At 45.2% G+C, this 14,288-nt stretch overlaps 1 protein-coding gene across 2 annotated transcripts in view; it reads left to right on the forward strand.

Annotated features, from left to right (window-relative positions):
• The window catches only part of ephb3a (eph receptor B3a), a 41,698-nt gene that overhangs the window by 17,580 nt on the left and 9,830 nt on the right, over positions 1-14,288 (forward strand). For both annotated transcript variants that reach the window (XM_014139353.3, XM_014139354.3), the window contains 9 exons: positions 8-680; positions 4,269-4,424; positions 5,959-6,294; positions 6,796-6,920; positions 7,590-7,746; positions 8,649-8,757; positions 9,022-9,074; positions 9,780-9,902; positions 11,679-11,926. In XM_014139353.3, the coding sequence (XP_013994828.1) occupies positions 8-680; positions 4,269-4,424; positions 5,959-6,294; positions 6,796-6,920; positions 7,590-7,746; positions 8,649-8,757; positions 9,022-9,074; positions 9,780-9,902; positions 11,679-11,926 (1,980 nt within the window). The remainder of the gene's footprint in view (positions 1-7; positions 681-4,268; positions 4,425-5,958; positions 6,295-6,795; positions 6,921-7,589; positions 7,747-8,648; positions 8,758-9,021; positions 9,075-9,779; positions 9,903-11,678; positions 11,927-14,288) is intronic.

Consider the following 14,288-nt stretch of genomic DNA (forward strand, 5'->3'; position numbering starts at 1 on the left):
CCTGTAGTGGGAGGAGGTGAGTGGCTACGACGACTCAATGAGTCCCATCAGGACATACCAGGTGTGCAACGTGCGCGAGCCCAACCAGAACAACTGGCTGAGGACGGACTTCATCCCCCGTAAGGGCGTGCTGCGCGTCTACGTGGAGCTCAAGTTCTCCGTTCGCGACTGTGCCAGTATTCCCAACATCCCTGGCTCCTGCAAAGAGACCTTTAACCTCTTCTACTACGAGTCCGATGGCGATACCGCTACTGAAAGTAGTCCCTTGTGGAGGGAGACCCCTTATGTCAAAGTTGACACCATTGCCCCTGATGAGAGTTTTTCCTTGCTCGAGGCAGGCAGGATCAACACCAAAGTGCGAAGCTTCGGCCCTATTTCCAAGGCCGGCTTCTACCTAGCCTTCCAGGACCTGGGGGCTTGTATGTCCTTGATATCCGTGCGGGTTTTCTTCAAGAAGTGCTCGACGACCATCGCAAACTTCGCCGTTTTCCCCGAGACGGCCACAGGGGCCGAGGCCACCTCCTTGGTCATCGCCCCGGGGGCGTGTGTGTCTAACGCGCAGGAATTGTCCGTCCCTCTTAAGCTGTACTGCAACGGGGATGGGGAGTGGATGGTTCCCGTGGGGTCTTGTACCTGCATGCCGGGGTTTGAGCCTGCTATGGCCGACACACAGTGCCAGGGTGAGTTTTCAGTCTATAGGTGCCTGTTTTGACTTTTAACTAAAGCCTGGTTATAATGCTTAACTAAAGCCTGGTTATAATGCTTAACTAAAGCCTGGTTATAATGCTTAACTAAAGCCTGGTTATAATGCTTAACTAAAGCCTGGTGTTTAATGCTTAACTAAAGCCTGGTGTTTAATGCTTAACTAAAGCCTGGTGTTTAATGCTTAACTAAAGCCTGGGTGCTTCTAGCCGGATTGCTTAACTAAAGCCTGGTTATAATGCTTAACTAAAGCCTGGTTATAATGCTTAACTAAAGCCTGGTTATAATGCTTAGCCAAAGCCCGGGTTTTTTTATGCTCAATTCAAGTCACACAGTCTACTCCACCCTCTGTATGTATTGTGTGGTGCGTGAAGGAGGGTGGAGAGATTGCATTAATGAGCTGTTGCGGAGAGCAGCAGCATACAAATATTGAGAGAGGGGGGGATCGGAGGGAGAGGGAGAATGAGATAGTGAGGAGAGAAAGGAAGATAGTGGGAGAGAGTAAGAGATTGTGAGAGAGAATGTTGTGTGAGGGAGAGACAAAGAGATTGTAAAGGAGAAAGAGATATTGAGGTGGAGAGAGATATATTGTTAGAGGGGGAAGGAGAGATTAAGCGAGAGACGGACAGAGGGAGAGAGAGAGAGAAGGACAATGAGATTGAGCCGTGAATTGCCGATTGCCCATGCCAAAATGAGGAGCGGTCAGGGAAAGAAAGAGAAGCTTCCTCGTCTCTCTGCTTTCTTCACCTGGGCGTGAGAAACGGTAAATAACACGCGCCACAGAGCTCATTTATGGCCATTTGGCGGCTCAAGGTTAAAAGCCTGTTGTCGACGCCTGATAAAAGGCTCTCCAGAGGCTTCAGGCGTGGCGGAGGCGAGCGGTGGCGAGGAGGAGGAAGTGTAATTTCCTGTATGGTCTCCCCACCGTTAGTTCATCTACAGGCGGCTGCACTCATTACCACCGCTCAGACCACCGTGAGCCAACACTGCCACCGCTCACCATTAATCACAGGGACGTTACCTCAGTCTAGAGAGAGAGAGAGGTGGAATGAAGAGAGAAGAGAGGGGGGGTTGTAGAGAGGGAGGGATGGAGAGAAGGGGAGAGAGAGAGAAAGAGGGGAGGAGAGAGGGAGGGGTGATAGAGAGAGAGAGAGGGTGGGGGTAGAGGGAGGGGGAGCGGGAGCGGGAGGTGGGGTAGAGAGGGAGAGGCCAGTGAGGGCCACAGAACTTTCCGGTATCAGAGAGAGAAAGACAAATGGGCATGCCCTCCAAGGTTAATGGATTAAAGCGGAGGATTCAGGTGATTGTCCTCGAGAAACAAAACAAACAAACAAAAGAAAACGATGGTGCAGTGTATAATAAGACAAACATAAAATCAGATGAATGTTTCAAGAGTGTATCTGGGCCTGAGGTCTTAGTTGAGTTACGAGATCCAAAACACATTTTCATGTCATCTTAACTTAACTATTTATTGCATGGTTTTTTGAGCTAGAATGCGGAACTTTAAAGTTCACTCATTTCACACAAAGTGGCATTCCGGAGAATTAGGACTTAGCTTAAATTCAAACTGGAAAACCACTTAGCCCGACTAGTTAATCACACCCCCTCGCCAGAAAGGTTTTTACGAGCCCTCATGCTGATAAGACAGATGTTAGCCAGAGCCACGGTTTTACACCACACTTAAAGAATGTGAGAAAAGTAGAAGTAAAGTCTAGTTTCTAAGAGATATTTACAACCTCTTAGTGTAAACCTCCTTAACCCTACTTTTAGTACAAATCTTAACCCCATTTGATGTTGAGACCTTTGTTGGTTTATCTTGACACTTAGCCCCACATAGACACTGAGTGATGGATTCAGGTGTATGCTTACTTTCAATAGTATCCTCCATCCTTGTTAGCCAGACCGGAACAATCTACTGTAATCCGTCCATCTTCATCTTTCGCTCTCAATTTACCTGTCATCCATAGTCCTCTCTGGGATAGATTGAAATCCCTCGTATGTTATGATGAAAATGAGAGGGTATGAAGGATTTGCACAGACTTGCTAGAAGTTTATAAAGACTTCCTGACATATTCTCTCTTCCCCCCCCACACACGCACTGAGATAGTCTAGTGTGACGATATGACATGAAGGTATTTGACAGACTAGCTAGAGGGATGTGACAACCGAGGGGAAAAAAAATCTTAACATTTACATTTTTGTATTGGTTTTCCGTTAAAACGATAAGAAATGTTAATAAATTCCATGTGATTTTAAAATGCAGAATATGGTCCTATTGCATATGACCGCAACGGTTTGGATCTCAGTGTGTCCATTGCACTCGTATTACCATTACTGTACCTCAATTCCACCTTGCAAATGTTTCATTTTACCACCTTCTCATTTAACTTCTCAAAGTATTGCCATGTAGGACTTCGCTGATGTCGCTTGCCTTCCTCTGCCATTTTCCCAACTGTTAACAGCAAACATACGAATCATTAAAATCCAGACGGAAAATATTTACACAAGAAGCAACCTAATATCACACAGTCATTTAGTAAGTTCACCATTCTGCGACTCTCCAAAATAATCGACTCCTTGCACGTCGACTCCTGGTGTCGACTCCCATTTCTCAGTGCCAGGATTAGAATCCGCAACGAATCGACTCCTAAAATGTGGTATTTTTGGAACGGAGGAAACTGATTAGTTGCTGTACCTCTGTAAAAACACACATTTGCATCTTTCAAAGCAAGGGAGGACGAGGGGAAGGGCACAGTACAGGCAGGTTGGCCACTAGGTAGACGGAGTCAGAATCGTGCACTAGGCCTATCTATCGGCAATCGAAAGCTGAATCTCACAATGGAATGCTTTATCTTGCAATGTCTCACAACTTCAGTAAAGCAGGGCCTATCATTAAGGAATAAGCTAGTATATTCTACACGCACCAGACCGAAGACTGAACACACACTTGCATCATTAGCGAAGAGAAAGAGCAGGCGAGCCAGCACGAGGCAGAGAGAGGAGGGGCAGGCAGAAAGAACAGTGTGGATATGGTCATGGTAATCTGTATCTCGCAATGTCTTGTCTTGCAAATTTGCCAAGTAGCCTAAAGTTCACCTCTATCGCTCTAGTTTTATTTAAATTACACAACTTTCCCCAGGCATTTATAGCCTATCATCTAGTTAGGCTATAACACGGCAAAGAATATGTTTCGTGATAACTGCACTGTGATTTTAATTTTGTGGGAGGGGGAAAGAAAATTATTTTTTTCTTAATGTTAACGATCCCAATTTCGTTCACCACCCCTCGCTGGAAGTTTCCTTAATAAAGAGTTAGGTGTTCCTCACGCATTCAAACTCACCCAGAAAGAGAGAGTCTAGTGTGACATTATGGTTTGAAAGATTTGGACAGAGTAGCTCTCTCAAACTCAACGAGAACTGCCCTTTATCAATAGTTAGGCCTTTCTAACATACTTGACCCCAGCCGGACTGAGATTGTAGTATGTGGCCGGCCTTGGTTTGGTGTTGTGCTTTATTGACTTTGACAGTGTTCTGACTGTCCCTTTTGCTTTTGTCTTTCCAATATAGCGTGCACCCCCGGGTTATTCAAGTACAAGCAGGGAGAGGGCTCGTGTTACCCCTGCCCCCCCAACAGTCGCACGAGCTCCAGGGGGGCCAACATCTGCCTATGCCAAAATGGCTTCTACCGGGCCGACAGTGACCCTCCGGAATCAGCCTGCACCAGTAAGTCAAGCTCACCATTTTTCATTAGCAGTTGTCATTGGCCGTAGAAATTCAATGAAGATTCTCCGTTGAGCATGGGAGATTCTCCATGCTATTTAGTCTAGAACTAGGCTTCACCTTTGTCTGAGGAACTGGCCCAGAGAGTTTCGAAAACCGCTATGGTGTAAGTGTCTGTGAAGGTAGTTTAGTTTTAACTTGAGCATCTACAGTTGTTTCCACAGACACCTTTACCAGAGAAATCACCGTTTTTCTCTGCGATATCACAATTGATGTGTGATCGACATGCACTGCTTTGACATTGTGACATAGCCTAACACCAAAGGCCTTTTTTTCTCTGGCATAACATACATTAACTGTGACTGAGCCCCTATGACTCGTGCAGACTCTCCTTGTTGAGAAAATCCGGACTGTGTCACTGTGCCCAAATCTTTTCAAACCACTGTGTCACTATCCTCGCAGACCATTCGGACTCCATACTTCCCCTATAGCCTGTCAGAGCGTGTGCCAGGCCTGGCAGACAATGTTTAGCAAGGGGTCGAGGGTGTTGTACTAGAAAGCTCAGCTCGGGATCGCGTTGGGAGCCCGGCATTTCAGACTTTGTGCCCGATTAGATGATGCCACATTCCAAACTGTGTCAGTCTAATTGGATAAGACAGAGCATGGGGGGGGGGGGGGACTAGCTCCACTTAGGGCGAACAGGCAGAGGAGCTGAACTGACTTGGTTGAGATGCGTGGACTGAGACACTGTGAAAGCATTACCTCGCCTCGCTTTTCCTCGCCATGTGCTGCTGCCGTAGTAGGTGTTGTCTGAATCGGCTTTGAGAGGGGTTTGGGTTTAGATTTCCCCTCAGCCTCTGTAGCTGGATGAAAGAAACATTATGCTTGCTGCTCCAGTTGTCCCCTGTAGCATTTATCACACGTTACCCCGATTTCATACCTTTCTTATTTAAAGAACTCGTCTCTATTGAGTAACACTGTTCCATAGGTATACACTACTATGCACCACCGCTGCGCAATAGATCATTTACATTCAGATCGTCGCTATTTTATGGGTAATGGATCGAGTTTCATGAATAGTGATGTTTAAGTCAAGCGTGGCTTGGATATGGTTTATATTCTCTATGAGAATCCTGCTATTTATTTCATCATGTATAGCAGAACATCTTTCTACTTTATGGAATGAACTCCCATTGCTATTTAATGGGTAATGATTTAAGTTCCATGAATTATAATGTTGAAGTTGAAGTGCATGGAATGAACATGGTATATATAAAATAAATGAAGACTTCTATTCAATTCATTATGTGCTGGAGATCATATTTCTCCACCAGAAAGTGGACAATTGTATGAACTGTATGGATCCAGGAAGATAAGCCCAAGTTGGTATCTTAGTAAGCAAATCATAAATGCTTAGAGTGGGGTTCGAAGACTATGGTTTTAACAGTGAGGTTCTAAAAGTGAGGTTCTACAATATTAGCCTCTATAAGCGGTGTTCAGATGACATCACTAACCCGTATGTGGCGTTTCTGTCCAGCCGTGCCCTCGCCACCTCAGAACGTCATCTCCACGGTGAACGAGACCTCGATCGCCCTGGAGTGGGAGGAGCCGCTGGACGTCGGCGGGCGGGACGACGTCATCTACAACGTGGTGTGTAAGAAGTGTCTGCGCGACCAGAGCCCGTGCTCGCGCTGTGACGACAACATGGACATGTCGCCGCGCCGACTCGGCCTGACCCAGAAGAAGGTGGTGGTGAGGAACCTGCAGGCGCACACCCGCTACAGCTTTGAGGTCCAGGCGGTCAACGGCGTCTCTGGGAAGAGCCCCGGCGCACCGCGATACGCCACCGTCAACATCACCACCAACCAGGCCGGTTAGTATCGTTGTAATGCTTTGTCAGCGCTTAACGTTAGCAGCACTCAACATGAATAATTGATATCGGCACTCACTCTCACCTCACGACAACACAACACACCACTTAAAGTCACCACTGTAAGTAAAGTAGCTCCCTACCACTTAACATCACCACTCTGACTACACGACGACACACCACTCAATGTCACCAACTTTACCACTCAACTCAGGTTAGCAGCAACAAAGTCTTCTCCTTTCTACCGTCTCATCTTGTTCTCAGTACTGATGTTTTGTGTGAGTTTATGGCCTCAGTATGTGTCATTTCAGCTTAGTACCAAATCAATAAACTGAAATGTAATGGAGAATGGTCAGATAATCGTAAACAATGCTAGATGAAGAGCTTGTACACTTTGCTAATTTCATTTATACAGTGGAACAAAAATGCTCTTAACATATTCAACATGAAAGCTTGTATTTCTTTTACTTATTAACATCACCCATTTTTGTTGTCCAATCACAGCACCGTCAGCAATACCCACAGTGCACCTGATGAAGTCAACGTCAGACACCCTCAGCCTGTCCTGGCTTCCCCCAGAGAAACCCAACGGGGTCATCCTGGATTACGAGATAAAGTACTACGAAAGGGTAAGGCACTGTTTTATAGCCTGGTCCCAGATCTGTTTGTGCTGTATAGCCCACTCCTATTGCCTTTTTCCCAGCCTCTAGCCTGGTCCCAGATCTGTTTGTGCTGTATAGCCAACTCATTGGTGTTGTAGGTGTTGACTATACAGCACAAACAAATCTGGGACCAGGCTCACTGTTCTCTGATTCAACCACGATTTACCTAAGTAGACATTTACTCTGTACCTTAAGTTTGAAGAGTCACTGGAAAGAAAACAATTGTACAAAATATGTTTGAAAAATAAATATTGCATCTTTTGTCTGATGTAGCTGGGTTGTTTTTGGCATTTCACAGGTTAGCGCTCACTTGATGCAGATGTGTGTTGTTTTCTTCAGCAGCATCATGTGCCGATAGACATCAGCATGGACATAGACATGCTGCTCGTATAGAAAAGAATATGAACCAAATTAACTCAACTACATCAAGTGAATGCTGTCCCTTTTTATAAAATTCTAATCAATGTGTTGTTGGGTTCCTCAAGGTTTTCTTACTTCTAGGGAGTTTTCCTTGTCAGTCTGCCTCTGATTTCAGTCTAAGTTGTGTTACTGTAAAATCATGTGACAACTGCTGATGTAAAAAGGGTTTCATAAATACATTTGTTCGATTGGTTGATTGACTGATGTGTTCCGTAGGGCCAGGCCATGTCTCACACGGTGACGGCCCAGCACAGCTCAACCCGTGTGGAGGGACTGAGGGCTGCCACTCCCTACATTATCCAGGTCCGGGCTCGCACTGTGGCTGGCTACGGGCACTACAGCATCCCTATGGACTTCAGCACCTCCATACACAGTACGCATTTCTCTCTCTCTCTCTCGCTCTCCTCCTCCTCCTCCTGTGCTCCTTCGTTGTCTCACTCTTTCTCTCTGTGTTCTGTCAATCTCTTCCTCCCCATCTGTCTCTGTGCCTCTTACTTTCCCTCCATCTCTGCTCCTTTTCTGCCTTCACCAGTTCATTGTCTTTTTCTCCTCCTCTTTCTGTCTCTCTCTCCCTTCACTGTTTATCATTGTCCACCATTGCTAATGCCTTTCATTTTTTTTCTTCACCGGTGTTTCAAAGCTTTTCTATGTTCACTTTAATAAGTACAATCCATCCAAGTAGTGAAAGAACACTGAAGAAGCTGTCTGTCTTTTTAATTTGCTCTTAATAGCTATGTGATATTTTTACAGTCTATTATGGAAGCAGATTAATGCAGGATTTAATACATATAAAAACATGGAAATAAAATGTCTTGTTTTTCAATATCCGTGTTTTCTTTTTTTACCAGAGTGCATTGCTTTTTGGAATAAGTAAGTAGCCTTGCACAAGGCTTGGCTTCTAGGAGCAGCAGCCAGTCTCCTGTTTCTGTAGCGTGAGGCAGCTTGATGTGCAGGACGCTAGTCTATCGCAAGGCCTTAACCCCAATCTAACTCACTGCTGAGTGTCAATCAGAGACGCACTGGCCGGGGATCGAACTCCCAACCTTCCAATCGCAGGGCGGACACTAACCACAAGGCCGCTAACTTGGCTTTTTGTAATAAAGCACTTTTATTGTGTCTAAATGAAAAACTAAACACGGATTGGATTACAATTCACATCCCATAATTTGTTTTGGCATGAATCCGCTTCCATATTTCACTAGCTGTTTCTTTAAGAATTCCTCAGTGACATTTCAGGTTTTTGTTTGTTTATCTTTTTTTCTTTTTTTTTCTCAGGTGACCCTCAGAAATCGGTGCAGGACCAGCTGCCGCTCATCGTGGGCTCGGCGTCGGCCGGTCTAGTGGTCATTGTTGCCATTGTGGTCATGGCCATAGTTTGCTCTAGGTACGTTTGTTTTATTTTTTTTAGATGTATTTATTTATCTAACACAGGCCTTTTTGGTCATTATTTAGCAACTTCTTGAATCCTGAAAAGGCCCCTTAGAAAGGCTTAAGCCACCCTTAGCATTGTTCCATTCTTCCAATCCCGACTGTCTGAATACAATCTGTTATCTTCTGCTTGTTATTTGAAAGCAGCCTCTGGAGTGCCAGCCAAGAAAGAGGATTGATCATACGAATGAGATTGTGCGTGTGTGGTCCTTGTTTGCAGGAAGCAACACAGCAGTTCGGAGCTGGAGTACACAGAAAAGCTGCAGCAGTACGGTGAGCACTGGGGGAGGGGGTGTGTGTGTGTTGGGGGCAGGGGGTTGTGTGTGTGTGTGTGTGTGTGTGTGTGTGTGTGTGTGTGTGTGTGTGTGTGTGTGTGTGTGTGTGTGTGTGTGTGTGTGTGTGTGTGTGTGTGTGTGTGTGTGTGTGTGTGTATTGGGGGAGCAGATTGTATGTGTGTGTGTTGGGGGCAGGGGTTGTGCTTTTGTGTGTGTGTTTGGGGAAGGTGTTATGTGTTTGTGTGTGTGTGTTTGGGGAGGGTGTTGTGTATTTGTGTGTGTGTGTTTGGGGAGGGTGTTGTGTGTGTGTGTGTGTGTGCGCGCATGTGTGTGCATACTATACAACTCTAATCCTGAAGGGCTGCAGCTTCTGTGGTCCTTTGTTCAAACCAAGATGGTAAAACCACCTGATTGGATGAATTATTCAGTCATCTGACCAAGGCAGGAAACTGCATTTGCTCACAGGAAACAATGATTTTCTAGATCAGGTTTATCAAACTCCCCGAGCTGTGTGATAGATATGCCCATGTGCTGTTCATGCTTTCAATTTGATTCCAGTCATGACTGTATTAGTTAGTCACTCCACATTGGAACACATGACTTCCAAACTGCCAGTGTCATGCATATCTGAAGAACGTGTGTGTTCAAGACCTGGCGAGAAACATCTGACGCAATCCTCCCTTCATTCATTTCATCTCTCTAGTTTCCCCGGGGGTGAAGGTATACATTGACCCGTTCACTTACGAGGACCCCAACGAGGCCATCCACGAGTTTGCCAAGGAGATAGACATCTCGTGTGTGAAGATCGAGGAGGTCATTGGTGCAGGTAACCAATATAGCTAGTTGTTGAAGTTTTGTCTCTAAAAACATTTCAAATATTTTTTTAGGGGGTAGATTAATATTGCAGATAGATTGTGGCTTCCATCAATGTAATTGTCTGCATCATTTCCAATCCCCATATTTTTTTTTATATATATATATATATATATATATAGAGAGGTAGATTTTATATATTTTCCTTCATTATTTTCCCCTAACCCTACCATCCCTCCCGTAATTGGAGTAAACTAATGGACAACAACTCTTGAGCTTCTACTTCCAGCTATACATACTATATGCATTTTACGGACACAGAATATTTTACAAAATGTATCTTTTGTATGTTTTTAGTTCCACCCTTTAGCTCCACTCAGCCCATCCCATCTATCTCTGAACACCATCCAGTTTTGATTTCTATTTGCCATATGTTTTTCAACTGTGCTGTGATGCTTCACAAAAGTTCTGAACCTTAGATTCTACATATTGTAAATGAAAGATAACATTTTTGGCTCAGAGTATTAGTACGTTGTTGATCGATTGACTCTGCCTATTTAAAATCGCCCAGCAGTGCTATTTGCAGAGTTGGCTCCAGGTAAATGTTGCAATTCTTCTGCCATTCCTGGACCTGCGACCAAAAACAAGCTACATATGGCCGGTACCAAAACAAATGACCTAATGACTCTGCCTCTTCGCAGTAAAATCTGCAGAGCTGGGATGGTTGTATCCCCCATATATAACATTCTATTGGTTGCAAGAATTTTGTATAACATTTTAATTTAAAAACGCTAAGTTTTGAATCCAGGGTTGTTTTGTGTATCAGTTCATAAACCATGTGCCATGGAATTGGTACATCAAAAATCTCTTCCCAACTATTACGCAATCTATATGGCACAGCTGTCAATTTTTTTGGTCCTGAAATGAAACTGGTACACTTTTTTAATTTCTCACAATTTTCTTTAGACAATTTTGGTCTTTAATGCAGGGTCGACAGACAAGTTCCTTACTTCTCCCATCTTCCACTTTCCTCTTCCATATTTGCATTAATGCTGCAATTAGTTGGTTGTAATTTTGAGTAGAGCAGACATTTCCATATATTTTTCTTAGCTGCATGTGTGACATAACTATAATTTACAAAGATTATACCTTTTTTAGTGCGGTCTTTTTGAAGTGTGGATTTTAAGGGGTAGGCTTTTTTGGAGTTGATTGTGGTTTGGGGAGTGGTTAATGTAGGGGGGGGGGGGTTGGTTGAACAGGATGTGTGCTGGGTGGGCAGTGTGTGTGTACAGAGGATGGGCAGCGGTTGTTGAGGGGGTATGTGTGTATTGGAGGGGAGGGGGAGTTTGGAGTGTCTGCTTCTGTCATCCACCAAGTCTGCTGTTTCTTCTCTAAGAGCATGTCGTCTATCTCCTAACTTCAACCTTGAATGCCTCCTTTGCTTTCCTCTCTTTCTCTTCTTTCTCTCTCTCTTTTTCCTTTTTAAACACACACTTTACCAAGGCACCAAAACCCCCAAGCTCCTCATCCGTCCCTTCTCCCCCTACACCGGTCCCAGGCACCACTGATCTTTCCGTCCCTCAATCCCTCCCCAACCTCTCAGACCCCTGAGCTCTCACTCTTTTCCTCCCCTCCTCACTAACTCCATCCCTTGCTCTCTTCCTCCTCGTCTTCCTCTTCTTCCTCCTCAGTTCAAACCAGTAATGCTCCCTCTCCCTCACTCCCCCCCCCCCTTCCCCAATTCCCACTCCCTCCTCCACTCCTTCCACTCACTCCCTTCCCCACCCAGGTGAGTTTGGGGAGGTGTGCCGCGGGCGCCTGAAGCAGGCCAGCCGCCGTGAGGGGGTGGTGGCCATCAAAACTCTGAAGGCGGGTTACACCGAGCGCCAGAGGCGGGACTTCCTGGGGGAAGCGTCAATCATGGGCCAGTTCGACCACCCCAACGTCATCCGGCTGGAGGGCGTGCTGACCCGCAGCTGCCCCGTGCTCATCATCACCGAGTTCATGGAGAACGGAGCGTTGGACTCCTTCCTCAGGGTGAGTGAGGCTGACACCAGTTGTGGCGATGTGAGGAATTGTACATGACAACTGTGGTTGATATTGATAGCCTAGGAGTCGTATACTGTTTAAAATCCCAAGGTTCATGGAGAATGGAGCGCGGGACTCCTACCTCAGGGGAACACTGACTGAGTTGTGATGATGCATGGAATCATACAGGACACATTCAATTGATATTGAGTCTACTCTACCGAATCAAATCCTGGAGTCACGCATTATCACACGTAGTGTGCGACCACCTACTCACCAGTGGAGGCTTTGAGTCGTACCGAACACACACCAGTTAGGACAATCCGTGGAACCGTTCCTGACCCCTCTGAATATTGATAGCGGCTGTGCTGAAAATCCTGACACCTGCATAGTTATACACAACACAGCTGACGGATAGGGATTCTACTGCACAAAACCACTGATGGAGATACTCTTTGACTGTGCTACATAAAAGCCTAGGGACAAACACAATTGCACATAGCACCTCCTACACATCAGTGGATGCTGAACAAATCCATGGGGGAAGTAGAGAACTTCTGCAACTTCAAGAGTTCTATTACATGACACCTACTGTAATGACAGTGGGTGGTGTACACACACAGTAATGCTCTCTGACTCAGTAAGAGCTCGTTTTTGTTTTTATTTAACCCATATATTACCAGGTAAGTTGACTGAGAAGACATTCTCATTTACAGCAACCACTTGGGGATTAGTTAAAGGGGAGCGGAATGAGCCAATTGGAAGCTGGGGATGATTAGGTGGCCATGATGGTATGAGGGCCAGATTGGGAATTTAGCCAGGTCAACGGGGTTAACACCCATACTCTTACAATAAGTACCATGGGATCGTTTAGTGACCACAGAGAGTCGGGACACCCGTTTAACGTCCCACCCGAAAGACGGCACCCTACACAGGGCTAATGTCCCCAATCACTGCTCTGAGGCGCTGGGATCTTTTTTTTTTAGACCAGAGGAAAGAAAGAGCGCCCCCCCCACTGGCCCCCCCAACACCACTTCCAGCCAGGACCAACCATGCTTAGCTTCAGAGGCAAGCCAGCAGTGGGATTCAGGGTGGTATGCTGCTGGCTCTTATTAGCCCGTTAACCTTGATGAGCTCTTAGGAATGATGCTCTGTCCATTCTTAGGTCATCGTACTATAGCTTACATAAAGTGTAGCTCCGTTCCATTAACAGTAAACCAAGATCCCACCTCCGAATCAAAAAAAAAAAAGAAATGACCAGGAAAGACACTAGAGGTTAGAGACAAAGTTAACATAGTCATTCACAAATGATCTCTCTCAGAGGATAATGAGGAAACTTAAGACCATGCACTACAGTGGAATCTCCGTAACCCTCCTTGTCTTATCTCCTCTTGTGACTCAAGAGCAGCTTCTCACTCCTTCTCACGCACTCCTCTCAGTCAGATGTCTATCCAACCGTGTGTGTGTGTGTGTGAATCATGGATACACTCTGCCGTGATCTAGTGATGTCCCGTCAAACTATTGTGCCTGACTATGGGATGCAGGCAGAACAACACACACACACACACACACACACACACACACACACACACACACACACACACACACACACACACACACACACGACACACACACAACACATGCATCACACGAACACACACGTAAGGACACATACATACACACACACACACACACACACAGCATATGTTTTACTATCCTTGTGGGGACCTAAAATGTATTTCCATTCAAAATCATATTTTCTCTAACCTTTAATCCTAAACCTTAACCCATAACCCTAAACCTAACCCTAAAACCTAACCCTAAAACCTAACCCCGAACCCTAATTGTAACCCTAAACCTAACCTCTAAGCCTAAAATAGCCTTTGTCCTTGTGGGAACCTGGGAAATGTCTCCATGAGGAAGAATTTTACTTGTTTTACTATCCTTGTGGGGACTTTTGGGGATTTCCGGTACCCACGAGAATAGTAATACAAGCCCCCTAACAGGCCTAACCATCTATGCCTGTTATGAAGCATTTTGTTTACATATCCATCCAAACTTGTTTTCCTGTCAAACTCAATTTGAGTGTAGAGTACAAAACAGTATGTTTATTTGGAATGTTTCCCTCCTGAGTTGTTGAGAAACGAACCTCGATTTCCAGGCTCCCCCGTGAGACTCGGAAGTATGGCATCAAATTAAATCAAACTTTATTTGTCACAAATGCTTACTTAACCAACAATGCAGTTTAAGAAAGAGTTAAAAATCAAATAAAATTTTATTGGTCACATACACATGGTTAGCAGATGTTAATGCGAGTGTAGCGAAATGCTTGTGCTTCTAGTTCCGACAATGCAGTAATATCTAACAAGTA

This window comes from Salmo salar, chromosome 14 (genome assembly GCF_965601325.2).
Source record: "Salmo salar chromosome 14, fSalSal1, whole genome shotgun sequence".
In the NCBI taxonomy this organism is placed as follows: Eukaryota; Metazoa; Chordata; class Actinopteri; order Salmoniformes; family Salmonidae; genus Salmo; species Salmo salar.